The sequence below is a fragment of the Phalacrocorax carbo genome, chromosome 27 (assembly GCF_963921805.1).
Source record: "Phalacrocorax carbo chromosome 27, bPhaCar2.1, whole genome shotgun sequence".
Classification (NCBI taxonomy): Eukaryota; Metazoa; Chordata; class Aves; order Suliformes; family Phalacrocoracidae; genus Phalacrocorax; species Phalacrocorax carbo.
The window spans coordinates 3,316,068-3,342,434 of NC_087539.1; the positions used below are offsets into that span (position 1 = coordinate 3,316,068).

Genomic DNA, 26,367 nt, shown 5'->3' on the forward strand with positions numbered 1-26,367 from the left:
GCCCGCAGGCCCCGCCAGGGCCGGACCCGCGTTCCCTATAGGGGACGTGTGCTCCCTATGGGGGATGTGTGTTTGCTATAGGGGACGTGTGTGATCCCTATAGGGGGGCCTGTGTTTGCTACAGGGGATGCATGTGCTCCCTACCGGGGGCAAGTGTTTGCTATAGGGTACATATGCTCCCTATAGGGGACGCGTGCTTGCTCTAGGGCGACGCGTGCTCCCACAACGGGTGGGGCTCGCTCTTGGGGTGATGCGTGGTCCCTATAGGGTGCTGTGCCTTTATTGGAACGCCCTGTGATCCCTGGAGGGGGTGTCTGTTCCCTATGGGGTAACGTGTTCCCTATAGGAACCTAGACCACCCTATGGGGCGCCGCCTGCTCCTTATGGGGCGCTGTGGGCTTCCTATGGGGGTGAGGCACTCTCCATGCTGGGGTGCCAAGTGCTCGCTATAGGGGAGCTACGTGTGGGGTGGGTCCGGCTCCAGCTGGGGAAATTGAGGGTCCCCTGGCCCCTCAACACCCCCCGCCCCCGGACTCCTGCCCCCCCCGGCCCCCCCAATCCCCCCATGGCCTCCTGCCCCCCCATTTTGCTCCATGTCCCCCTGGCTCCCCCTGATCCCCCCACGGTCCCCGCCGCCGTCTCCTCCATGTCCCCCAATATCCCACTGCCCCCCCCCACCCTGCCATGTCCCCCTGATCCCTCCATGTCCTCCCATGGTCCCTCCCGGCCCCCCACGTCCCCCCTGGCTCCCCCATGCCCCCCCAATCCCCCCACATCTCCCCAGGCTCCTCTCAGCATCTCTGGCCTTTATTGAGCCGCTCCCAGTGGCGCTGGGGCGGGACATGCAGCGCGGGGGGGGTGCGGGGGGTGGGCTGGGCCCCGAGGGACCCCACACACATGTGGGGGGGCGGGGGGGGGGCACAGCAGGTCCCGGGGACGGGGGGGGGCACAGCCGAGGTGCCAAGCAGGGGGACGTGGTGGGGAGGAGGGTGCGAGGAAGGGGGGGGTGACCCCCGTTTATGGGGCTGACCCCCACTTGGGGGGCTGGGGACGAGGGTGGGGGGGCCCAGACATTCCTCCAGGTATCGGCTTAAGGCATCTCGAAGCGGACCCCGGGCAGCACCCCCAGCCCCGGCCGGGCCCCCCCAGGAGGGTGGGGGGTCCGGGGGAGGGCCTGGCGGGGCAGGCGGCCCCCCCCGGGGACGGGCCCCCCCCTCGCCGTTGGGGTGGGACGGGGCGAGCTTGGTGGTGAGCACACAGGGCACGGAGGTGACACCGGGACATGCGAGCGGAGACGGGTCCGGCGGGACCTGGGGGGGACACGCAGGGTTGGGGGGTGCAGACTGCCCCGCCTGGGCGTCCCCGAGGTATGTGGGGGGACCCCAGACCCTGCAGGGCTCCGGGTGGGCGTGCCCAGGGGGTGTGAGGAACCCCAGGGATATGGGGACACCCAAGGGTTGGGGGCGATGCAGGGTCTTGGGGGTACCCAAAGGAGGGGGGAGTCTTAGAGTGGAGGGGTGTAGGGATTTGGGGGTACCCAAGGGATGGGGCAGTCTGGGGAGGATGGAGGGTCTTGCGGGTGCCCAAGGGTTGGGGGGGGACTGGGGGAGATGGGGGGGTCCCAAGGGGATGCAGGGAGTCCCTGGGGGATGCTGGGTAACCTCAAGGGGCGGGAGGGGACACGTGAGGTTTGGGGACCTGAGATATGGAGGGGCACCCAAGGGATATGGGGGGGAACATGGACTTTGGGGTCCCAAGGGGATGGGGGGCTCAAGGGATGTAGGGGGAACCCAAAGAACACGGGGGGATGGTGCTGGGGGGGGTGCGGGTCCCCTGGGGCACCTGAGGAATGGGGGGTGTGGGGGGTCCCCAGTACCTGGTGGGGGGGGCCATTAGCTGGCTGCCGTCTCCTGGCGCAGGGGGAAGAGCTTGGATTGCTCCTCGGCCTCGCAGGCGCAGGACAGGTCACTCCTGGGGGTGACACGGGGGTCACCCCGGGCCTGGCACCCCCCGCCCGTGGCCCCAAGACCCCCCCGGCCTCCCCTTACCTGTTATCATTGATGTCTGTCACGTTCCCTGCAAGAAAGAGCAGCAGCTCCAGGGGTGGTTACAGGGACCCCCCCCAGTGCCCCCATTGCACAACCGGGGATCCCCCCGTCCCCCCGTGGCCCCCCCTCACCGTTATCCACGTTGAGCTGCTGGTACGTGTCCGGGGGGGTGCTGGAGAGCGTGGTGGGGCCGCTGGCAAAGCTAGGGGGGCACATGAGGGTGGGGGGGACATGGGGGCATGGGGACAGAGGCCTTGAGACCCCCTGGGCACTGCTGGCACCGGGGGGGGGGCACCCCATGCCCTGCAACCCTCTACCCCCCTACAAGCCCAGTGTCCGGCCACCTCCCACAGCCCCTGCACCCCCACCCTGACCCTGCACCCCCTCCATGCCCCCCACACTCTCCCCCGAGTCCCCCCTGCACCCCCCACCCTGACCCTGCACCCCCCCGTGCTCCCCACACCCTTCATCATCCCCCCCGTGCCCCCCCATCTTTTCCCATCCCCCCCCGCGCCCCCCCCGACCCCGTATGCCCCCGTGCCCCCCTGCACCCCCCCCCGACCCCGACCCCCGCCGTGCCCCCCCCACTCACAGGCCCTGGGGGCCGGGGCCGGGCAGGGGCCCCCCCGCGGGGTACCCCTGGAAGAGGCTGTTGGTGTAGCTGAGGCCAGTGGGCGACGCCGCTGGCAACTGCCCGGGCCGCACCGGCTTGGCTGGGGGGGACGGGGGGCTGAGGGGTGCTGGCTGGCACCCGCCACCCCGGGGTCTCTCGGGGTGCCCCCTCCAGTGTCTGCGCCACCCCCCGGGCCAGGCTCCCCTGCCCCTGTGCCCCCCAGGGGGTGCGAGGCTGGGTGCCAGGCCCTGCACCCCCCACGCACCCCAGAGCAAGCCAGGTGCCTGTGCCCACCCTGCGCACCCCATGTGCTTGTTCCCCGCTGCACCCCAGGTCCCCGTGCTCACCCCCTGCACCCTGGGGTCCTGTGCCCACCCCGTGCACCCCATCTACTCGTTTTCCCCCCGCCTCCCATGCCCTGTGACCATCCCCTGCACCCCAAGTCCCCGTGCCCACCCCCCGTCCCCCAGGTCCCCCCTGCTCTCCCCGCTCCCCCCGTCCCTGTGCCCACCCCCGGTGCTCCCCTCCCCACAGGTCCCCGTGCCCACCCCCAGCCCCCCAGGTCTCTATGCCCCACTCCCCCCAGGTCCCCGCGCCCACCCCCCACCCCCCATGCCCTCCCTCTCCCGCCCCCAGGTCTCTATGCCCCACTCCCCCCAGGTCCCCGCACCCACCCCCCACCCCCCATGCCCTCCCTCTCCCGCCCCCCAGGTCCCGATGCCCCACTCCCCCCAGGTCCCCGCGCCCACCCCCCACCCCCCATGCCCTCCCTCTCCCGCCCCCCAGGTCCCGATGCCCCACTCCCCCCAGGTCCCCGCGCCCACCCCCAGCCCCCCATGCCCTCCCTCTCCCGTCCCCCAGGTCCCGATGCCCCACTCCCCCCAGGGTCCCGCGCCCACCCCCCACCCCCCATGCCCTCCCTCTCCCGCCCCCCAGGTCCCGATGCTCCACTCCCCCCAGGTCCCCGCGCCCACCCCCAGCCCCCCATGCCCTCCCTCTCCCGACCCCAGGTCCCGATGCCCCACTCCCCCCAGGTCCCCGCGCCCACCCCCCACCCCCCATGCCCTCCCTGTCCCGCCCTCAGGTCCCGATGCCCCACTCCCCCCAGGTCCCCGCGCCCACCCCCAGCCCCCCATGCCCTCCCTCTCCCGTCCCCCAGGTCCCGATGCCCCACTCCCCCCAGGTCCCCGCGCCCACCCCCCAGCCCCCCATGCCCTCCCTCTCCCGCCCTCAGGTCCCGATGCCCCACTCCCCCCAGGTCCCCGCGCCCACCCCCCACCCCCCATGCCCTCCCTCTCCCGTCCCCCAGGTCCCGATGCCCCACTCCCCCCAGGTCCCCGCGCCCACCCCCCAGCCCCCCATGCCCTCCCTCTCCCGCCCCCAGGTCCCGATGCCCCACTCCCCCCAGGTCCCCGCGCCCACCCCCCAGCCCCCCATGCCCTCCCTCTCCCGCCCTCAGGTCCCGATGCCCCACTCCCCCCAGGTCCCCGCGCCCACCCCCCACCCCCCATGCCCTCCCTGTCCCGCCCTCAGGTCCCGATGCCCCACTCCCCCCAGGTCCCCGCGCCCACCCCCAGCCCCCCATGCCCTCCCTCTCCCGTCCCCCAGGTCCCGATGCCCCACTCCCCCCAGGTCCCCGCCCCGCCCCCGCCCCGCCCCGCCCCGCCCCGCCCCCAGCCCCGCCCCGCCCCGCCCCGCCCCGCCCCGCCCCCCGCCCCGCCCCCAGCCCCGCCCCGCCCCGCCCCGCCCCGCCCCGCCCCGTACCGATGTGGGCGCTGTGGGCGCGGCGGGCGCCCCCCCGGGCCCGCACGGCCTCGCGGATCCGCTCCACCTCCTGCTGGTAGCGGCGCTTGTCGAGGCGCGCCCCCTCCTTGGCCTCCCTCAGCGCCCCCTCCAGGGCCTGCACTCGCCCAGCCGTAGCGCGCAGGCGTTTCTCCAGCTTCGGAAGCTCGCAGCGCAGGTCTGCATTGTCACGGACCAGCTGCGCGGCCGCGTCAGCGCGCCCCCGGCACCCATCGGCGCCCCCCGGCACCCATCGGTGCCCACCAGAACCCACTGGCACCTCTGGCACCCATCAGCGCCCCCCGGCACCCATCGGTGCCCACCAGAACCCACTGGCACCACTGGCACCCATCAGTGCCCACCAGAACCCACTGGCACCACCAGCACCCATCAGCGCCCCCCGGCACACCTGGCACCCATCAGTGCCCACCAGAACCCACTGGCACCTCCGGCACCCATCAGTGCCCCCTGGCACCCATCGGTGCCCACCAGAACCCACTGGCACCACCGGCACCCATCAGCGCCCCCTGGCACCCATCGGTGCCCACCAGAACCCACTGGCACCACCGGCGCCCATCAGCGCCCCCCGGCACCCATCGGTGCCCACCAGAACCCACTGGCACCACCGGCACCCATCAGTGCCCACCAGAACCCACTGGCACCACCGGCACCCATCAGTGCCCCCTGGCACCCATCGGTGCCCACCAGAACCCACTGGCACCACCGGCACCCATCAGCGCCCCCCGGCACCCATCGGTGCCCACCAGAACCCACTGGCACCACCAGCACCCATCAGCGCCCCCCGGCACCCATCAGTGCCCACCAGAACCCACTGGCACCACCAGCACCCATCAGTGCCCCCCGGCACCCATCGGTGCCCACCAGAACCCACTGGCACCACCGGCACCCATCAGTGCCCCCCGGCACCCATCGGTGCCCACCAGAACCCACTGGCACCACCGGCACCCATCAGTGCCCACCAGAACCCACTGGCACCACCGGCACCCATCAGCGCCCCCCGGCACCCATCGGTGCCCACCAGAACCCACTGGCACCACCGGCACCCATCAGCGCCCCCCGGCACCCATCGGTGCCCACCAGAACCCACTGGCACCACCGGCACCCATCAGCGCCCCCCGGCACCCATCGGTGCCCACCAGAACCCACTGGCACCACCAGCACCCATCAGCGCCCCCCGGCACACCTGGCACCCATCAGTGCCCACCAGAACCCACTGGCACCTCCGGCACCCATCAGTGCCCCCTGGCACCCATCGGTGCCCACCAGAACCCACTGGCACCACCGGCACCCATCAGCGCCCCCCGGCACCCATCGGTGCCCACCAGAACCCACTGGCACCACCGGCACCCATCGGTGCCCACCAGAACCCACTGGCACCACCGGCACCCATCAGTGCCCCCTGGCACCCATCGGTGCCCACCAGAACCCACTGGCACCACCGGCACCCATCAGCGCCCCCCGGCACCCATCGGTGCCCACCAGAACCCACTGGCACCACCAGCACCCATCAGCGCCCCCCGGCACCCATCAGTGCCCACCAGAACCCACTGGCACCACCAGCACCCATCAGTGCCCCCCGGCACCCATCGGTGCCCACCAGAACCCACTGGCACCACCGGCACCCATCAGTGCCCCCCGGCACCCATCGGTGCCCACCAGAACCCACTGGCACCACCGGCACCCATCAGTGCCCACCAGAACCCACTGGCACCACCGGCACCCATCAGCGCCCCCCGGCACCCATCGGTGCCCACCAGAACCCACTGGCACCACCGGCACCCATCAGCGCCCCCCGGCACCCATCGGTGCCCACCAGAACCCACTGGCACCACCGGCACCCATCAGCGCCCCCCGGCACCCATCGGTGCCCACCAGAACCCACTGGCACCACCGGCACCCATCAGTGCCCACCAGAACCCACTGGCACCACCAGCACCCATCAGCGCCCCCCGGCACCCATCGGTGCCCACCAGAACCCACTGGCACCTCCGGCACCCATCAGTGCCCCCCGGCACCCATCGGTGCCCACCAGAACCCACTGGCACCTCCGGCACCCATCAGTGCCCACCAGAACCCCCCAGCCCCCACCAGCACCGTCAGCACCCCTCCGCACCACCGGCACCCATCAGTGCCCCCCGGCACCCATCAGTGCCCACCAGCACCACCGGCACTCCCCCACGCTCACCAGCACCACTGCCACCATTGGCACCCACTGGCGCCCACCAACATCCACCTGCGCCCACCAGCACCCACCAGTGCCCCCCGGTACCCATCGGTGCCCACCAGAACCCACTGGCCACCCCCAGCACCATCAGCACCCCTCGGCACCACTGGCACCCATCAGCGCCCACCAGCACCCATCAGCACCCACCGGCGCCCACCCGCAACAGGGCGCCGGTCGGCACCACGCACCTGCCCGCAACGGGCACCCAGCTGCATCGGGCACCGGAGGCACCCGGCGCCCACCCGGTCCCCATGAGCGCCCACCCACAGGAGCCCCCCGCCGGCATCGAGAACCCACCCGCGCCCAGCACCCACCCACAGCGGGCGCCCGCCCGCACCCAGCTCCCAGCGGCACTGGGCGCCCACCATCGCCGGCGCCCACCGGCACCCGCTACCGGCAGCTCCAGGGTGCCTCAGAGCAACCATCCAGGCCCCCCGAGACCCCCCCAGCAGTGCCTCGGGGGGGTCCCAGCGCCCCCAGCCCCCCCAGCAGTGCCTCGGGGGGTGCCAGCCCCTCCAGCCCCCCCAGCAGTGCCTCGGGGGGTGCCAGCCCCTCCAGCCCCCCCAGCAGTGCCTCGGGGGGTGCCAGCCCCCCCAGCAGTGCCTCGGGGGGTGCCAGCCCCCCCAGCCCCCCCAGCAGTGCCTCGGGGGGTGCCAGCCCCTCCAGCCCCCCCAGCAGTGCCTCGGGGGGTGCCAGCCCCTCCAGCCCCCCCAGCAGTGCCTCGGGGGGTCCCAGCCCCCCCAGCAGTGCCTCGGGGGGTGCCAGCCCCCCCAGCCCCCCCAGCAGTGCCTCGGGGGGGGTCCCAGTGCCCCCAGCCCCCCCAGCAGTGCCTCGGGGGGTGCCAGCCCCTCCAGCCCCCCCAGCAGTGCCTCGGGGGGGTCCCAGCGCCCCCAGCCCCCCCAGCAGTGCCTCGGGGGGTGCCAGCCCCTCCAGCCCCCCCAGCAGTGCCTCGGGGGGTGCCAGCCCCTCCAGCCCCCCCAGCAGTGCCTCGGGGGGGTCCCAGCGCCCCCAGCCCCCCCAGCAGTGCCTCGGGGGGTCCCAGCCCCCCCAGCAGTGCCTCGGGGGGGTCCCAGCGCCCCCAGCCCCCCCAGCAGTGCCTCGGGGGGTGCCAGCCCCTCCAGCCCCCCCAGCAGTGCCTCGGGGGGGTCCCAGCGCCCCCAGCCCCCCCCAGCAGTGCCTCGGGGGGTGCCAGCCCCTCCAGCCCCCCCAGCAGTGCCTCGGGGGGTGCCAGCCCCTCCAGCCCCCCCAGCAGTGCCTCGGGGGGTCCCAGCCCCCCCAGCAGTGCCTCGGGGGGTGCCAGCCCCCCCAGCCCCCCCAGCAGTGCCTCGGGGGGTCCCAGCCCCCCCAGCAGTGCCTCGGGGGGGTCCCAGCCCCTCCAGCCCCCCCAGCAGTGCCTCGGGGGGTCCCAGCCCCCCCCAGCAGTGCCACCGTGGCCACATGCAGCGGTGGGGCCGTGACTGCGAAGCTGAGCTGGGGGGGGGCAGGCAGTGAGCTGGGGGGGCACCACAGCCACGCGGGGGGGGGGGAAGGCGCGGGGGGGGGCAGGAAAGTGCTGGAGATCAGGGCAGTGCCCCCTCCCCCCCCCAGCCTGGGTGGGCTCCGGGCGGCTGGGGCAGAGGGGACTTGGGGGGGGGTCTATCCCCTGCCCCACATCTATCCCTCGCGGGGGGTGTGGGGGCCCCCCACGCGTGTGCAGCCCGTGAGGGTGGGGGGGGGGGGTGTGCGGTACCTTGGACACCCAGAGATCCAGCTAGGGAGGAGGCAGCGAGGGGGGGGGCAACAGAGCGCCCATCAGCGTGTGCGCCCCCCCGGCCGTGCCACCCCGCGGAGGGGCTTTGGGGGGGGGGGAACCCCAGGATGGAGCAGGGCGCTGGGGGGGGGGGTGTGAAGCGGGGGGGGGGGCACTGGGAAAGCAAGGGGGAAGCTTACAGTACAGGGGCGCTGGGGGGTCCCTGGGGTGGGGTGGGGGCCCCCCCTTTTGCCCCCCTTTCTGGCCTCTCTTTTTTTGCCCCCCCCCCTTTCTGCCCCCCCCCCCTTGCCCCCCCCGCCCACCTGTTTGTGAACCTTTGTAAGCTGCTCCAGGTTGTTCTCAAGAAAGGAAATCTTCTGCTTCTGGGAGTGCAGCCCCCCACTGTCCTCAGGCTCCAGCTCTGCGCTCTGCGGGGGCGGGGGGCGTGGAGGGACCCCCAAGCCCGGGACGGCACCCCCCCACCTGGCCTGACACCCCCCACCTGGGGCAGGGTCCCCCCCCCCCGATGCCCAGGCTGGGAGCCCCATGGCCAACCTGGGACCCCCACCCACGCCCAAGTCTGGGACCCCCCTAACTGGGCTGACACCCCCCCACCTGGGGTGAGACACCCCCCCCCCATCTGAACTGGGGCCCCCACACTCAGGCTGGCCCCCCCACTCCCTGGCTTGGACCCCCCGTCACCCCCCTGGCCAGGAACTCCCCCCCTCTTCCCCTCAACACCCCCCTCCCATCCCTCACACCCCCCTTCCCCCCAGCTCTGCCCCCACTTTCTCCCCTTACCCCACTTTCGGCTCCTGCCGCCCCCATTTTTGGCCCCCCCCCCATTTCACCCCCTCCCTCACTTTCTTGACTCGAGTCGTGACGTCTTGAACAAACAGCTTGCGCAGGTTGTGGAGGGTCTGGAGTTCACGGGCCTGGGGCGGGGGGGGGACACGGACAGGGGGTGAGGGGGTGCACAGTGACCCCCGGACTCCCCCCGAACCCTCCCAGGCCCCCCCCAGACCCCTCCCCCCCACCTACCACGGTCTCCTCCAGCCCCTTGAGGTCCTGCTTGGACTGCTCGTGGCGCTCGTAGAGAAACCTGGGGGGAGATGGGGGGTCACCCCAAGGTTGGGGGGGGTCGCCCAAAGGATGGGGGGTCACTCCAAGGATGGGCGGGGGGTTTGGGGGTTTGGGGGGGGCTCAGGGGGGACAAGGATGCTGGGGGTGTTGCTGAGGGCTCCTGGGGGCTTGGAGGGGCCTCAGGGGTCTTGGGGGGGGGGGGGCTGGGGGCTGAAAGGGGGCCCCAAGGTGGTGCAGGGTCTTGAGGGGTGTCCCCATGGCATGGGGGGTCCTGGTAGTGTTGGGTGTCTTGGGAGGGTCCCCAAGGCTCCTGGGGGTGTTGGGGGTCCCAGGGCTTCTGGAGGTGATGCAGGGTCCTGGGGGTGTCCCCATGGGTGGGGTCCCACTGATGTTGGGAGTCCCAGGAGTGATGGGGTGGGGTCCCCAAAGCCCTTGGAGGCCCCAGGGCTCCTGGGTGTGGCACAGGGTCCTGGAGGGCATCTGTGGGGTCCTGGTGATGTTGGGGGTCCCAGGGGTGATGTGGGGGGTCCCAGGGGTAAAAGGGGGGTCATCAGGGCTCCTGGTGATGTTGGGGGTCCCAGGGCTCCTGAAGGTGGCGCAGGGTCCTGGAGGCGACGCCATGGGGTGGGGGTGGGGTGCCAGGGGTGGTGTTGGGGGTCCCGGGGGTGATGGGGGTGTCCTGGAGGTGTCAAGCAGGACACCTCAGGGGGCAGGGGTCCCAGGACTCCTGGGCGTGGAGGGGGATGCTGTGGCTCTGGGGGTCCCAGGGGTGTCAGTGGGGGCTGGGGGTGGGGCTGGGGTCTGGGGGACCCCCGGGGGTGGGGTCTCACGTGAGCTCCTGCAGCCGGGCAGCCTTGGCCCGCTCCTCGCCCCGCAGCGCCTCGTGCTCCGCGCGCAGCTTCTCCAGCTCCAGCTCCAGCTTCTGGTTCAGGCTGCGGGACGGACGGACGGACGGACGGGTGGGTGGTCAGGGGATGGACGGACAGACCCACAGGGGGACAGTTGCTGCCCACCCCCTCCACCCGGCCAGGGATGAGTCCAGGGAAGGGCTGGGGTCAGGGTCAGGGCTGGGGTCAGGGCTGGGATCCGGTTTGGGGTCAGAGTCAGGGCTGGGGTCAGGGTTGGGATCAGGTTTGGGGTCAGGGTCAGGGCTGGGGTCAGGGTCAGGGCTGGGGTCAGGGTCAGGGCTGGGGTCAGGGCTGGGATCAGGTTTGGGGTCAGGGTCAGGGCTGGGGTCAGGGTCAGGGCTGGGGTCAGGGTCAGGGCTGGGGTCAGGGCTGGGATCCGGTTTGGGGTCAGGGTCAGGGCTGGGGTCAGAGTCAGGGCTGGGGTCAGGGCTGGGATCAGGTTTGGGGCCAGGGTCAGGGCTGGGGTCAGGGTCAGGGCTGGGGTCAGGGTTGGGATCAGGTTTGGGGTCAGGGTCAGGGCTGGGGTCAGGGTCAGGGCTGGGGTCAGGGCTGGGGTCAGGGTCAGGGCTGGGGTCAGGGTCAGGGCTGGGGTCAGGGCTGGGGTCAGGGTTGGGGTCAGGGTCAGGGCTGGGGTCAGGGCTGGGGTCAGGGTCAGGGTTGGGATCAGGTTTGGGGTCAGGGTCAGGGTTGGGGTCAGGGTCAGGGCTGGGGTCAGGGCTGGGGTCAGGGTCCGGGCTGGGGTCAGGGTTGGGATCAGGTTTGGGGTCAGGGTCAGGGCTGGGGTCAGGGTCAGGGCTGGGGTCAGGGTTGGGGTCAGGGTCAGGGCTGGGGTCAGGGCTGGGGTCAGGGCTGGGGTCAGGGTCAGGGCTGGGGTCAGGGTCAGGGCTGGGGTCAGGGCTGGGGTCAGGGTCAGGGCTGGGGTCAGGGTCAGGGCTGGGGTCAGGGCTGGGGTCAGGGTCAGGGCTGGGGTCAGGGTCAGGGCTGGGGTCAGGGCTGGGGTCAGGGTCAGGGCTGGGGTCAGGGTCAGGGCTGGGGTCAGGGCTGGGGTCAGGGTTGGGGTCAGGGTCAGGGCTGGGGTCAGGGCTGGGGTCAGGGTCAGGGCTGGGGTCAGGGTCAGGGCTGGGGTCAGGGTCAGGTCTGGGGTCAGGGTCAGGGCTGGGGTCAGGGTTGGGATCAGGGCTGGTGTCAGGGTTGGGGTCAGGGCTGGGGTCAGGGTTGGGGTCAGGGCTGGGGTCAGGGCTGGGGTCAGGGTCAGGGCTGGGGTCAGGGTCAGGGCTGGGGTCAGGGCTGGGGTCACTCACTCCCGCAGCTCATCGATGGTTTTCTGCCTCTCGTTGACCTCATCCCGCAGCCGGGCCAGCTGCTTGTGCTGGGCCTCGCGCTGGCTCTCCAGCTGCAGCTCCAGCGCCTTCTGCGCCCGCCACCCTCAGCCTGGGGCTGGGACCCCCGCACGACCGCGCCCCCCCGCGACCCCCAGCAACCCACCCCCCCCACCATGACCCCCAGCACCCCCCACGACCCCCAGCAGACCTGCACCCCCACACCCCCGTGACCCCCAGCACCTCCCACGACTCCCAGCACCCCCTGCACCCCCACACCCCTGTGACACACAGCACCCCCTGCGACCCCCACATCCCCCGCACCCCACACCCCCATGACCCCCAGCATCCCCATGACCCCCAGCACTCCCCATGAGCCCCCCACCCCCCACGACACCCAGCACCCCCTCGCCAGCCCTCCCGCACCGCTTGCGACGCCCAGCACCCACCCGCCAGCCCCCCCACACCCCAACACCCCCCATGACCCCCAGCACTCCCCAGCACCCCCAGACCCCAGCTTCTCCCAGGGACCCCAGCACCCTCAGACACCGACACCTCCTGGGGACCCCCGGCACCCCCAGACCCCAGCTCCTCCCAGGGATCTTCACCCCACCTCTAGGACATGCCACGTGCCGTAAGGCCCCCCATCTGCCCCCCACCCCCTGCAGCCTTCTACACCCTTGGGGACCCTGGACACCCCCAGTGACCCCCAGGGGTGCCCTGCCCCCCTCCCCAGCACCCTCTCACCTTGACCTCATCAGTGTCCTGGGTCTCATCCTGCTCCCGCTCCTTCCGGGCCACCCCCTGCGCCGTCTCTGTGGGCCAGAGCTTGTGTTGGGGGGACAAGCCAGGGACCCCCCTGACCCCCCGAGTCCCACTGACCCCCCCCAGGCCCCTGAGCCCCTCCAGCTCCCCAGGCCACACCCTCCCCAGTCCCCAAACTCCCACAGTGCCCCCAGCCCCCAAACCCCTCTGTACCCCCCAGCCCCCTGAGCCCCACTGTGACCCCCCAGCCCCTCTGTAGCCCCCAGCCCCAAGCCCCACTGTGACCCCCACAGCCCCTCTGTACCCCCAGCCTGAGCCCACCATGGCCCCCAACCCCCAAGTGGCACTGTGCCCTCAGCCTCCCAGGGCCCCCAGCCCCACCATGGACCTCAGCCCCACTGTCACACCCCAGCCCCCCTATACCCCCTGAGCCCCCTCCATGCCCCCGAGCCCCCCCAGCCCCCCGCACCCTGAGCCTGCAGCCGGGCCAGCTCCTCGCTCAGGGCATCGTACGACTCTTCCAGGTGCCGCTTCTTCAGCTCCACCGTCTGCATGTACTCGGTCAGCGAGCGGATCTTCGCCTCGTGCTGCGGGACCAGCCTCAGCCACCGCCCCCCGGCCGGGGGCACGCAGCCACCACCCCTGCCACCCCCAGGGCCACCCTGTCACCACACCCTGGTGTCACCAAACCCCAGGCCACCAAGGCCCAGGGTCACCAACCCTGGGATCACCAAACCTTAGGGTCACCAAATGCAGGGGCCGCCTAACCCTGGGGTCACAAAATCCCAGGTTCACCAAACCCTGGGCCAACAAATGCTGGGGTCACCAAACCCTGGGTGTCACCAAGCCCCAGGGTCACCAAACCCTGGGCCAACAAATGCTGGGGTCACCAAACCCTGGGTGTCACCAAGCCCCAGGGTCACCAAACCCTGGGCCAGCAAATGCTGGGGTCACCAAACCCTGGGTGTCACCAAGCCCCAGGGTCACCAAACCCTGGGCCAGCAAATGCTGGGATCACCAAACCTTGGGTGTCACCAAGCCCCAGGGTCACCAAACCCTGGGCCAACAAACGCTGGGGTCACCAAACCCTGGGTGTCACCAAGCCCCAGGGTCACCAAACCCTGGGCCAGCAAATGCTGGGGTCACCAAACCCTGGGTGTCACCAAGCCCCAGGGTCACCAAACCCTGGGCCAACAAACGCTGGGGTCACCAAGCCCTGGGGTCGCAAAATCCTAGAGCCAACAAACCCTGGGGCTACCGAACCCTGGGGCCACCGAACCACAGGGTCACCAAACCCTGGGGCCATTAAACACCAGATTCATCAAGTGCCAGGTCCACCAAACCCTGGGGCCATCAAACCTCAGGGTCACCAAACCCTTGAGCCACCAAACCCTGGGGCCACCAAACCCTTGAGCCACCAAACCCTGGGGCCACCAAACCCTTGAGCCGCCAAACCCTGGGGCCACCAAGCCCACGGTCACCAAACTCTGCAGCCACCACAGCAGCGGCATCGCTCCTGGGAGGTGCCCGGTGGTGGCAGCCCCAGGGTCTGTCCCCAGGCGTTCCCGTCGCCAGCCCACCTGGGAGATGAGGAGCTGGCAGGAGGAGAGCTCGCGCCCGGTCACCTCCATCTTGCGGTGGCACTCCACCTGCAGGTTCTCCAGCTGCCGGCACCGCTTCACCACCGACTTCACCTCTGACTTGATCTTGCTGATGTAGAGCCGGGCGACAGTGAACTCCTCCTCGATGGCGCCGCTCACCTCCACCGGCTGGGCACGGGCACGGCACGTGGGTCAGCACGGCATGGCATGGCACGGCACGGCACGGCATGGCATGGCACAACACAGCACAGCACGGCATGGCACGGCACGGCACGGCACAGCACGGCATGGCATGGCATGGCACGGCACGGCACGGCATGGCATGGCATGGCATGGCACGGCATGGCATGGCACGGCACGGCATGGCACGGCACGGCACGGCATGGCATGGCATGGCACGGCATGGCACGGCATGGCACGGCACGGCACGGCACAGCACGGCACGGCACGGCATGGCACGGCACGGCACGGCACGGCACGGCACGGCATGGCATGGCACAACACAGCACAGCACGGCATGGCACGGCATGGCACAGCACGGCACGGCATGGCATGGCATGGCACAACACAGCACGGCACGGCATGGCACGGCACAACACAGCACGGCACGGCACGGCACGGCACGGCACGGCACAGCACGGCACGGCATGGCATGGCACGGCACAGCACGTGGGTCAGCACGGCATGGCATGGCATGGCATGGCATGGCACGGCACGGCATGGCACGGCACGTGGGTCAGCACGGCATGGCATGGCATGGCACGGCATGGCACGGCACGTGGGTCAGCACGGCATGGCATGGCACGGCATGGCATGGCATGGCACGGCATGTCACGGCACGTGGGTCAGCACGGCATGGCATGGCACGGCACAGCACGGCACGGCATGGCATGGCACGGCACGGCACGTGGGTCAGCACGGCATGGCATGGCATGGCATGGCATGGCACGGCACGGCATGGCACGGCACGTGGGTCAGCACGGCATGGCATGGCATGGCACGGCATGGCACGGCACGTGGGTCAGCACGGCATGGCATGGCACGGCATGGCACAGCACGGCACGGCATGGCATGGCATGGCATGTCATGGCATGGCACGGCATGGCACAACATGGCATAGCATGGCACGGCATGGCACGGCACGGCATGGCACGGCACGGCACGGCATGGCATGGCATGGCACGGCATGGCACAACATGGCATAGCATGGCACGTCATGGCACGGCACGGCATGGCACGGCACGGCGTGGCACGGCATGGCACAGGCATGTAGCACACATGAGTAGGACATGGCACGCGGGTCAGCACGGCACAGCACCGGCACGGCACGCACATGGGTACGACATGGCATGGGCTCTGCGGCGTGGCACGGGCACGGCGTGGCACGGGCACAGCGCACACACGGGCACAGCGTGGCACGGGCACGGCGCACACACGGGCACGGCGTGGCACGGTCACGGCGCACCACGCGTGTGAGTACAGCGTGAGGGGCGCACAGTGTGGCTACAGCACGGCGTGGCACGGCAACGGCACATGCACGGCTACGGCACGGCGTGGGTGCAGCACGGCACGAGCGCGTCCCACCCATGGGTGCAGCCTGGCAGGGGTGCCCCCCGCCCCTCACCAGCTTGATCTCGCCGTTGCCCACGATGAGGCTGAACTCGCTCAGGTCCTTCATGAGCCCGTTGAGCACCTCGGCCGCCCGCTTGCGCTGCTGCCCCCCCAGCTCCCGCACCCGCTGCAGCTCCGTCTCCAGCGACAGCGTCGTCGCCTGCGGGCACAGCGCGGTTTGGCACCCCCAGCACCCCCACCCCCAGCACCCCCTGTCCTGGCACCCCGGCACCCCGCCAGCACCCCTCCGGGCACCCATGGCATCCCCCCGAAACCCCCTGCCCTGGCACCCCAGGACCCCCAGCAACCCCCCGGGCACTGTGACACCCCCCAGCACCCCCCGCTCCATCACCCCCTGCCCTGGGACACCCAGCAGCCCCCAGCACCTCTGATCCCCCCCCAGCACCCCAAGATCCAGCCCTCTCCACCTGGGGGTGCAGCTCTTGGTCCCCTGGGAGCACCCAGTCTGGCACCCCAGTTTAAGGGGGGAGTCTCCCCATTTGGGATCTGGTTTTGGGGCGTGGGTTCCCCATCTTTGGGGTCTGGTTTGAGGGGTGGGTGTGGGTCTCCTCTATGGAGTATGTTTAGGGAAGGGGATTCCTCTTTTGGGTCTGGTCTGGGGGGTTTGGGACGGGTCCCCTCTTTGGGCTGTGTTTGGAGTGGGGGGTCCCTCTTTGTGGTCTGGTTTGGGGAGGGGGTCCCTCTTGGGCTATGATTGGAGGGGGTCCCCCTCTTTGGGGGTCTCAGTTGAGGGGTGTGTGTGTGTGTGTCCTCCTCTTTGGGGTCTGGTTTGGGGTTTAGGGGGCTCCCAGATCTGAGGCTCCTGTTTTGGGGGGTCCCTGGCCCAAAGCATCCCAGTTTGGGTCTGGGAGACCCAGTTTGGACCTGGGGGACTGGGCTCTGGGAGTTGCTGGTTCAGGGCTGGGGGTCCCAGTTTGGGTCTGGTTGGGACCTGGGGGTCCCAGTTGCCAGATCCCAGTGTGGTCCTGGGGTGCTGGTGTGGGGGTCCCAGTTTGGAGGGGCCCTGGCTCTGGGGGCCCCAGGTGGGGTGCTGATGGGGGTCCCAGATGATTTCTGGTCTGGGTCTCATTTGCCAGTCAAGGGTCCCAGTGGGGTCCCAGTGGGACTCTGAGGGTCACCAGTAGGGTTCCCAGTGGGGTTCTCAGTTGAGGAGCCACTTTGGGGATCCCAGTAGAGATCCCAGCTGGGCTGGCAACTGGGGTTCCCAGTAAGGTCCTGGTGGGGTTCCCAGTAGGGTCCTAGTGGGGTTCCCAGTTGAGGAACAAGTTTAGGGCTCCCAAAAGGGTCCAGTAGGGATCCCAATTTGGTGCCCATTGGGGTTCCCAGTAGGGTCCTAGTGGGGTTCCCTGCTGAGAACCCAGTTTGGGGGATCCCAGTGGGGTCTAGTGGGGGTCCCAGTAGAGATCCCAGCTGGGCTGGCAACTGGGGTTCCCAGTAAGGTCTTAGTGGGGTTCCCAGCTGAGGAGCCAGTTTGGGTATCCCAGTGCAGGTTCCCAGTAGGGATCCCAGTTGGGTGCCCATGGGGGTTGCCAGTAGGATCCTAGTGGGGTTCCCAGTTGAAGATCCACTTTGGGGTTCCCAGTGGGGTCTAGTGGGGTTCCCAGTAGGGATCCCAGCTGGGTGCCCATCACGCTTCCCAGTAGGATCCCACTGGGAATCCTGGTTGGGTGCCTGCTGGGGGTCCCAGCGGGGGGTCCCGGGGGGGTCACCTCGGTGCGGGCCAGCTCATCGGCCAGCCGGCGGTTGTGGCGGCCGGTGTCCTCGGCCTCCTGTGCCTTGCGGTCGTAGCTGCGTGCCAGCTCCTCCAGCGCCGCCAGCACCTCGGCCACCTCGGCGCGGGCTGCCCCGTGCTCGGCACGCAGCGCCGCCAGCTCCCGCCGCGCCGCCTCCCCGCCCCCCCGCGCCGCCGCCAGCACCTGGGGGGCCCAAAGGGGTCCAGGGAGTCAGGGTGGGTGGCCCAGAGGGGTCCCAAAGGGTCAGGAGGGCGTCAGGGTGGGTCCTGGGGGGGGGTAGGGGTCAGGGTGGAGGGGCCCACGGGGGTCCCAGGAGGGGTCCCAGAGGGGATCCAGCAGGGTCAGGTTGGGGGTTCCCAGGGGCTCAGGGTGGGGTCCCAGAGGGATCCCAAAGGGTAAAGGTGGAGCGGTTCAGGGGGGTCAGGACGGGGATCCCAGGGGGATCCTAGGGGTCAGGGTGGGCGTTCTAGAGGGGGCCCGGTGGCTCAGTTGGTGGAATCCCAGGGTAAGGGTCCCAGACAGGTCCAGCGGGTCAGATGGGGGTCCCAGGGGTCATAGTGGGGGTCCCAGAGAGGTCCCAACAGGGTCACGTTGGGAGGGTCCCAGGGGTCAGGTTGGGGTGTCCCAGGGACTTGAGTTGGAGGGGTCCAAGTGATCAGGGTGGGGATCCCAGAAGGGCCCAAGTGGGTCCCAGGGGGTCTGGATGGGGGCCCAGAGGAATCAGTCTGGGGTCCCAGCAGGGTGAGGTTACAAGGTCAGCGCCCAGAGATGGGGGCTGAGGGGGCAGGGGTGGGCCCCTCACCTCCTCCTGGTCCAGCATCTGTTGCTTGAGCTTCTCCATGATTTGGCTCTGCTGGTTGATCTCGTCGTCCTGGACGGACATGGAGGGTCAGTGCTGGCCGCCCCGAGGGGCTGGGGGCAGCAGGGGTTTCTTGGGGGGGTTCTGGAGGTTGCCAGAAGGTCCCAGGGGTCCTGGTGTGCTGAGAGTCGTGGGGGATGCTGGGGGGACTGGGAGCTCCCCAAGGGTTCTGGGGAGTCTCATGGGTCCTGGGAGGGTCCTGGCAGGTCTTTGGGGGTCCCCAGGGAACCGGGGAGGGGTCCGGGGGTCCCCACCTTGTCATCCAGCTGCTTGTAGAGCTTGCGGATCTCCTCCTCGTACTTGCGGCGCTCCTCGTCAGAGATGTGGATGACGATAGAGGAGCTGTTATCGTTGAGGGGGGTCTCGCTGGTGGGTCCCGTCTCCAGCCCCTCGCCCGTCCCCTCGCCCGTCCCGGCCTCCGCCTCGGCCCCGCTCAGCTGCTCCGTCTCCGGCACGGCCTCCCCTGGGGACACGGCCTCAGTTTCCCCATCTGGCGCTTGGGGGAGGTGGGGTGGGGTGGGGTCCCCTCCCGGACGCTGGGGTCCCCCCCTCACCACTCCGCCAGCGGCTCAGCTCGGCCTCCAGCTTCCCGATGGTCTCCTTCAGCGCCTTGTTCTTCTCCTTCTCCTTCTCATACTTCTTCTTCCACTGCTCGGCCGTCAGCTCCAGGTTCACCGACGCCGTGTTCTTGATGGTCTTGGCCCTGGACGGAGGGGGGGACCCCTCAACCGGGACCCCTGCTGCTCCCCCTTTCCAGGCAGCATCCCCCAGGGACCCCCCCTGAGATGCCCACCACAGCAACCCCCATCTCAGGGCCCACCTTCCCCCCCCACTCCCCTCCCAGGTCTGGGGATCCCTGATGCAGCTCCCTTTCCCTGCCGAGGGGTGTGGGGGGTGCTGTTGGTGGGCAGTGGGTGCTGTTGGGGGGCAGGTGGCATGCAACAGGTGTGAGGGGTGTGGTTGGAGCGCATGGGATGCTGATAGAGTGCAGCTGGGGTGCACTGGGTGCTTGGGGTGCACTTGAGGTACAAGGAGTGGAGCTGGGGTGTAATGGGTGCTCTTGGGGTGAAGTTGGGGTGCGATGAGCCTGTAGGATGCACCCGGCGTACAACAGGTGCACGGGGTGCTGTTGAGGTACAGCTGGGCTGCAATGGGTGCTGTTGGGGTGCAGTTGGGTTGTAATGGGTACACGTGGTGCCATTGGGGCGCAGTTGGGGTGCAGTTGGGGTGCAGCTGAGGTGCAGTTGGGGCACAATGGGTGCATGGGGTGTGGTTGGGGTACAGTGGGTGCATGGGGTGCTATTGGGACACAATGGATGCATGTGGTGCTGTTGAGGGGCAGTGGGTGCATGGGGCGAGTTGGGTGCAGTTGGGGTACAGCTGGCATGCAGCTGGGGTTCAACGGGTGCATGGGGTGCTGTTGGGGTCCAGCTGAGGTGCAGGGGGGTGCAGAGAGGTGCCGGGGAACCCCAACACCCCTGGCCCCGTCCCCTACCTCTGCCCAAACATGAGGGTGGACTTGGTCTCGGCGTCATTGTAGCTGGAGGGGGAGCAGCAGATGAACATGGTGGTGCGGCAGTTCCCCCCCAGCGAGTCCTGCAGGATCCGCGTCATCTTGCTGTCCCGGTAGGGCACGTAGGCCTTCTGCGGGGGGTGGCACAGGGGCTCAGTAGGGTCCCCCCCAGCCCCAGGGTCCCTGGGGCAGAGTGGGTGGGCGGGGGGGGGACACGCGGACTCTCACCGTGCCCTCGGCCAGGGCCGAGATGACATTGCCCAGCGCCGACAGCGACTTGTTGATGTTCTTGGCTTCGTCCAGCACGGCCCCCTCAGCCCCCGTCTTGCTGACCTGTGGGGCCAGGCAGCTCAGAGACCCCCACGGGACCACCCCTACTCCTGGCACCTCCACCCCAGGGACACCCCCAACCCAGGAACCCCCCCAAGACCCCCAAACTCAAGGACACCACCAGCAGAGACCCCCAATCCAGAGACCCTTCATCCAAAGACCCACCCCAGCTTGAAGACCCCTAACGCCAGTGTCCCACAGTCCCCCCACAAGGCCCCCACCCTCCCAATGTCCCCCCTGGGGACCTCCTCCACCCAAGCTCCCCCAGAGCCCCCCCAATCCCACATACCACAGCCCAGGGCTCTCCAAAGACGCCCCCCCAGTACCAACCCCGCCCCCCCCCCAAGGCCCCCCAGGGTCCCTCAGCGCCGGGGTCCCCTTGACCTTCTCGCTCCCGGCCAGGTCGACCAGGTAGAGCTTCCCGCTGAGCTTCTGCTCCGTCTCCACGTTCTCCTGCTTGATGTTGATGAGGAAGATGCTGTGGCTGCGGGAGCTGTGCTCGTTCATGTCTGTGGGCACGGGGAGAGGCTGCACGCCCACACCTCTACCTCCCGGGGACCCCCGCGGCACCCCTGCAGCATCCCACAGTGCCCCAGGGACCCCACAGTGCCCCAGGGACCCCACAGTGCCCCAGGGGTCCCCCACTGGACTCCAGGGACCCCATGATTCCCCAGGGACTCCGTGGTAGCCCAATGACTCTTGCAGCACCCCAGGGACCCCCCAATGCCCCAGGGACCCCGCAGTGCCCAGGGAACCCCATGGTGCCCCAATGACTCCTACAGCACCCCAGGGACTCCCATGGTCCCCCAGAACCTCCCATCAGCCCATAGCCTCACCAATACCCTGCACAGCAGGGACCAGCACCCCATAGTCGCCCCATCACCTGCCCCCCACCGTGTCCCCGGGACGCTCACTGGTGACAGCCACGTGCCGGTTGGATTTCCCCTCATCGATCACGTCCAGGATCTCCTCCGGGCTGGAGACGAAGCGCTCGGTGCAGCCCTGGGGGTGTGGGGAGGGTGAGCCTAGAGGTCGGCCCCAACCCCCCCCCTCTGGGGGTGCTCCTTGGGGTCCCCCACCCACGGGAACCCCTGAGCCGCTCCTCACCTTGACGTAGGGAACCCGGTTTTTGTCCTCGTGCACCGACAGGTTGGTCTTGGTCACTGGTAGGGGGGGACATGGCATGGTGGGGCTGGGGGAGTGGTGACCCCCCAACGTGCCCTAGGAGCTCCCAGGGCCATCCAGTGGCTCTCAGTGCTCCCACATACCCTTCCACTGACTCCCAGTGCTCCCCAATACCCATCCAGTGCCTCCCAGTGTTCCCCAGTGTCTCCCAGTGTTCCCCAGTGCCTCCAAGCTTCACAGTGCTCCCAATGCATCCCAATACCCACCCAGTATCTCCCAGTGCCCCCCACCACTCACTGTCCAGCAGGTCCCGGATCTTGTCCAGATAAATTTCAAAGTAAGAAACCTGGTAGGAGGGAATTGGGGGTGTCAGGGTGTGTGTGGGGGTCAGGACCCAACCTCCCAGTGCTCCCAGTGCTCCCAGTTCCCCCCAGTTCCCACCTTGATGTGGAACTCGAGGTTCTCATCCATGGCGTAGATGTGGTTGAAGATGTCCTGGGCGATGCGCGGGATGATGCCCATCTGCTGGGGGTCATGCAGCTTGCCCTGAGTGGGGGGTGGGGTGGTGAGCACCCGGGGGGTGTCAGGGCCCAGGGGGGGCTAGGCACCCCCCAAAGCCCCCCTGGCCCCTCACCTCCATGGTGTGGGTCTTGCCCGATGACGTCTGCCCGTAGGCGAAGATGGTGCCATTGTACCCAGCCAGCACATCTGTGGGGAGGGGTGAGGGTGGACAGAAGCCCCTCAGGGACCCCCAGAACCCTCAGGGACCTCATAGCCCCCCCAGACCTCGAGGCGCTCCCCCTGAGACCCCAAGGGCTCCCTGACCCCCTCCCAAGGCACCTAAGATCACCCCCAAGACCCCCAGCGATGCCCAAGGACCCCTGAGACACCCCAAAAGACCCCACGGGTAGCCCCAAACCCCCTGGAGACTGCAGAAACCCCCCAAAGTCCTGCAGAAATCCCAAGACCTCCTGGACACCCCTAAGGACCCCCTGTACAAGAGCTTCCCTTGTCCCCTCAACCTGCTCCTGTCACCTCCCAACACCCTCCAGGTCCCCATGGATCTGGGTGTCCCTGGAGGAGGGTCCCGCAGTTAGGGCCCTTCTGGGGGCCCCCCCAGGGCTCCCCCAAGCCCCTGGCCCTCACCTTTGACAATCTGCATGGCACAGGCGTGGTAGACCTGCTCCTGGGTGGTGTTGGGGGGGAAGACACGGTCGAAGACATAGGGTTTGCCCTGGAGCGGGGGGACATGGGGGTCAGCCTCCAGGAGAGACCCCCCACAAGTTGCTGGGGGCTGTGCCAGCCTCAGGGCTCCCCTTGCAGGGTGACCAGTAAGTTCCAGTGAATCCCAGTAAGGGAGGTAGGAGGTTGCTGGGAGCCTCTCAGCCCCAATCTCATACCCCACTACCCCCCCAAAACCCAAGGACCCCCCCATACACCCATGTCCCCCCATACTTCCCCCTTTAACATCAGCCCCTCTTCACTGCCAGCCCCCCACATATACCCCCTGCCCTCCCATAGGCTCCCCCCACACCCCCTCCCCTGCCCCCATACACCTCCTCAAACACCCCCATCCCCCATTCCCCACCCCCTATGCAGCTTCTCATGAGCCCCAAGCCCGCCATAGACCACCTGGGGCTCCCTGTGTACCCCACTATACCCCCAGCTCCCCCAGGCCCCCATAATCCCTGGAACACCTTAGGACCCCACACCTCCTCCAGGCCCCCCATCTACCACCCCCTCGCCCATATACCCCCCTGTACCCCAAATACTCCCCCACTCCCAGTGTACCCCATACACCCCCCGGCTCCCCTAAAAGCCACACATACCCCGGACCCCTAATCCACTCCCCACACCCCCCTCCAGACTTCACACTCTCCGTACACTCCCATATACCCTTGGACTCCCGTACACCCCCCTAGACCCCCAGAACTGCCTAGACTCCCCCATAACCTCCCCATAGACTCCCCATATACCCCCAACCCCACATACAGCCCCATATACTCCCCATACATCCCATAGGCTCAAGCCTTGCCATACAGCTCCGTACACCCGCTCATGACCCCTCAGCCCCTCCATAGGCCCCCACCGACCCCCAGATGTCCCATACAGCTCCACAGACCCCCCCATAGACCCCTCATCACCCATAGAGCAACATACAGCCCCATGCACCCCGGTAGATCCACACAGACCCCCATAGACCCCCATAGATCTCCAAAACCCCATACAGCCCCATATACCCCAAGCCCCCCCAGACCAATAGACCCCCTGCCCCCCCTATAGGCCCACCTAGACCCTCACAGTTCCTCATAGGCCCCCATAGACCCCTCAGCCCCCCATACACCCCCATAGTCCTCCATAGACCTCTCAGCCCCCCCTACACCCCCAGCCGCCCATACAACGCCATAGACTCCCCCAGCCCCCCCGTCCCCCCATACAGCCCCCTCACAGACTCCCCCAGCCCCCCATAACCCCACAGGCTCCCCCAGCCCCCCATACAGCCCCCACACCCCAGCCCCCCCACCCAAACCCCCCGTCCTCCCCCGCCCCCCCGGCCGGGAGCTGTCCAGGCCCCGGTGCTGAACCGCCGCAGCCACCGCGGGGACACGCGGACACACGGACACGGCGACAGCCGGCAGCACCGGCCCCCGCACCCCCGCCCAGCGCAACCCCCGCAGCACGGCGCAGGCACACCCGCCCCACCCGCCGCCGGTCACGCATCCCCCCCCCCCCGCACCCCCACCAACCACCCCCCGCAGCCCCTGCCGCTCACCGCCCCCCCCCCCAACAGCCCCACGCAACACCCCCGCATTGCGCCGGGACAACCGCACAGCGACACAACACCCACGGAGCCGGCACAGCCCCCACCCCCGCCCCACGGCATCCCCGGGGGACCCCGCTGCTGCCCACCCCCAAGGACCCCCCGCATTCCCTATGCCCCCGCCCCAGGGCCGGGGGGCCCAGGCCGGGCGGGCCCCTCCTTGCAGGAAAGCACGCCCCCCCCCCCCCCCCCACCCCGTACCCGGGCCCGTGCAATGGGGGGCATTATGGGGGGCCGTCTTATTGGGGGGCACTGCCGCGGTCCCTGAGCCCCCCCGCCGGTTTCACCCCCTAACAAAGGGCCGGGCCGCAGCGGGGGGTGGGGGGGCAGGATCTGCGGCAACCCGCCACCCCACCCCCCGGTGCTGCCCCCGGGGCCCGATCGTGGCCCCCCCCCCGGGGGTCAGGGCGTCTCCGCTCATTGTAAACAACACCCCCCCCCGGCACTGGGCCAGATTGGGGGAAACTGGGAGTGCCGGGAACCTTAGACAAGGAATGGGGGGGGAGGGGAGGGGCATGAGGGGGGCTGGGGAAACACCGCGGGAGGGGGTCCTGGGCCCTTTTGGGCACCGGCCACACCCAGGGCGACTCCCCCCCCCCAAAAAAAAAACCAGACTCTGCCCCCCCAATCTGATTGTCCCCTCCCCCCTGCGGCCGGTTACCCTCCACCCTGGCTATTCCCCCCCTCCCCCTCCGGCTGTGTCCCCGTCCCCGGTCCCCCCCGAGGCTGGGGGCCCCCTATGCCCCCCACCCGCCCCGCACTCACCCCCACCACCACGCTGTCGTCCCCCTGGAAGACGGGCAGGAACTTGTCCCCCCGCAGGATCTCCGCCTGGTTGAGGGGCCGGAACCGGCACAGGACCTTGATGCTGCACTCGGTGCTGGGCTCGGCCATGGCGGGAGGGGGGGGGCCCGGTGTGCGTCAGGAAGAGACTGGGGGGGGGCCTAAGGGTGCTGTTGGTACCCAAGGGTGGGGGATGTCACCCGGGGATGCTGGTTACAGCCTAAGGGTCAAGCGGTCCCCAGGGATGCGGGATGCTGTTGGGTGGTACCCAGGGATGCAGGATGCTGCCCGGGATGCGGGATGCTGCCCAGGGATGCGGGATGCTGCCCAGGGATGGGGGATGCTGCCTGGGATGCCGGCGGTCCCCAGGGATGCGGAATGCTGCCGGGTGGTACCCAGGGATGCAGGATGCTGCCCGGAGATGCGGGATACTGCCCAAGGATGCAGGATGCTGCCCGGAGATGCGGGATACTGCCCAGGGATGCAGAATGCTGCCCGGGATGCTGGGTGGTACCCAGAGATGCGGGATACTGCCCAGGGATGCAGGATGCTGCCCAGGGATGCGGGATACTGCCCAGGGATGCGGAATGCTGCCCAGGATGCTGGGTGGTACCCAGAGATGCGGGATACTGCCCAGGGATGCAGGATGCTGCCCGGGATGCCGGCGGTACCCAGGGATGCGGGATGCGACGGGAGGGCGGCGCCGGGCGGGGGATGCTCCGCAGCGCTCCTGCTGCCCCCTGCTCCAGTGACCGCGCTGCTGTCGCCACTGCAGCCCCGGTACCGGGTGATGGGGGGGGGAGAGGCCGCCCCCCCCTCCGCACGCACACGCCTCCCCCCGCCTCGCGTTAAGGTGGAGCTGCCCGCGGCTCTTAAGGTGGACGGGGATGGGGGACACGCACACGCCTCGCCCTGGGAACCGTCCCCCCAAAATGCTGATTCATTGCGGGGGGGGAGGGGGCAGCGGACCCTGTCCCGGCTGGGGAGGGGGGGTCGGCGCAGGGCCAACACCCCTCCCCCACGCGGGAAGCCAGCAGCCCTGACTCACGCCTTCTCCCTCCCCCCTCGCCCCCGGCGCTGAGGCCGGACACAATCGTGTCCTTGGTGGCCCTGCCCAGGCCCGGGGGAGCCAGGCGGGGGCACGGACGCGCAGTCAGGGTGCACCATCCCCCCCGCCCCGTGACCCCCAAAACACTCAGGAGTGCCTGCGCGGAGCTCACCCCGGGGGCACTCCCACGGGCGGGAGTGGGCAGCCCCTCCGTGTGCCCCAGCCCGTGTGCCCCCCGTCCGTGGGTACCCACCCGTGTGCCCCCCCCGGGAGAGCCCCCCGTACGTACCCACCCACCTACCCCCCGTGACCCATGGGAAACCCACCCGTGTGTCCCCCACCCGTGCGTGCCCTCCCGTGCCTCCCCCCGTGTGCCCCCCGCACCCCGCGCAGGCCCCGCCCCCGGGCCCGCCCCCGCAGGCCCCGCCCG

The 26,367-nt window shown here is 69.8% G+C and overlaps 1 protein-coding gene across 2 annotated transcripts; it reads right to left on the reverse strand.

Annotated features, from left to right (window-relative positions):
* Positions 1-791: 791 nt before the first annotated feature.
* Positions 792-25,932, reverse strand: KIF5A (kinesin family member 5A). Of its 2 annotated transcripts, XM_064474265.1 has the most exons (30): positions 25,158-25,932; positions 24,872-25,059; positions 22,432-22,519; positions 21,920-21,993; positions 21,727-21,831; positions 21,583-21,631; positions 21,268-21,323; positions 21,075-21,162; positions 20,545-20,669; positions 20,059-20,163; positions 19,813-19,961; positions 18,872-19,020; positions 18,572-18,780; positions 18,261-18,329; positions 17,435-17,641; positions 15,718-15,864; positions 14,073-14,261; positions 12,962-13,079; positions 12,475-12,542; positions 11,710-11,819; positions 10,331-10,432; positions 9,459-9,519; positions 9,281-9,352; positions 8,741-8,845; positions 4,426-4,642; positions 2,641-2,761; positions 2,180-2,250; positions 2,049-2,076; positions 1,877-1,971; positions 792-1,310 (listed from the first exon to the last, which is right to left on the reverse strand). In XM_064474265.1, exons 2-29 carry the CDS (start codon positions 24,998-25,000, stop codon positions 1,893-1,895), a joined length of 3,090 nt encoding a protein of 1,029 aa, XP_064330335.1. In that variant the 5' UTR covers positions 25,001-25,059; positions 25,158-25,932; the 3' UTR covers positions 792-1,310; positions 1,877-1,892. The 2 variants fall into 2 exon arrangements, with proteins under 2 accessions (XP_064330335.1, XP_064330336.1); XM_064474266.1 differs by having other exon boundaries at positions 11,710-11,816; positions 24,872-25,932.
* Positions 25,933-26,367: the final 435 nt, after the last annotated feature.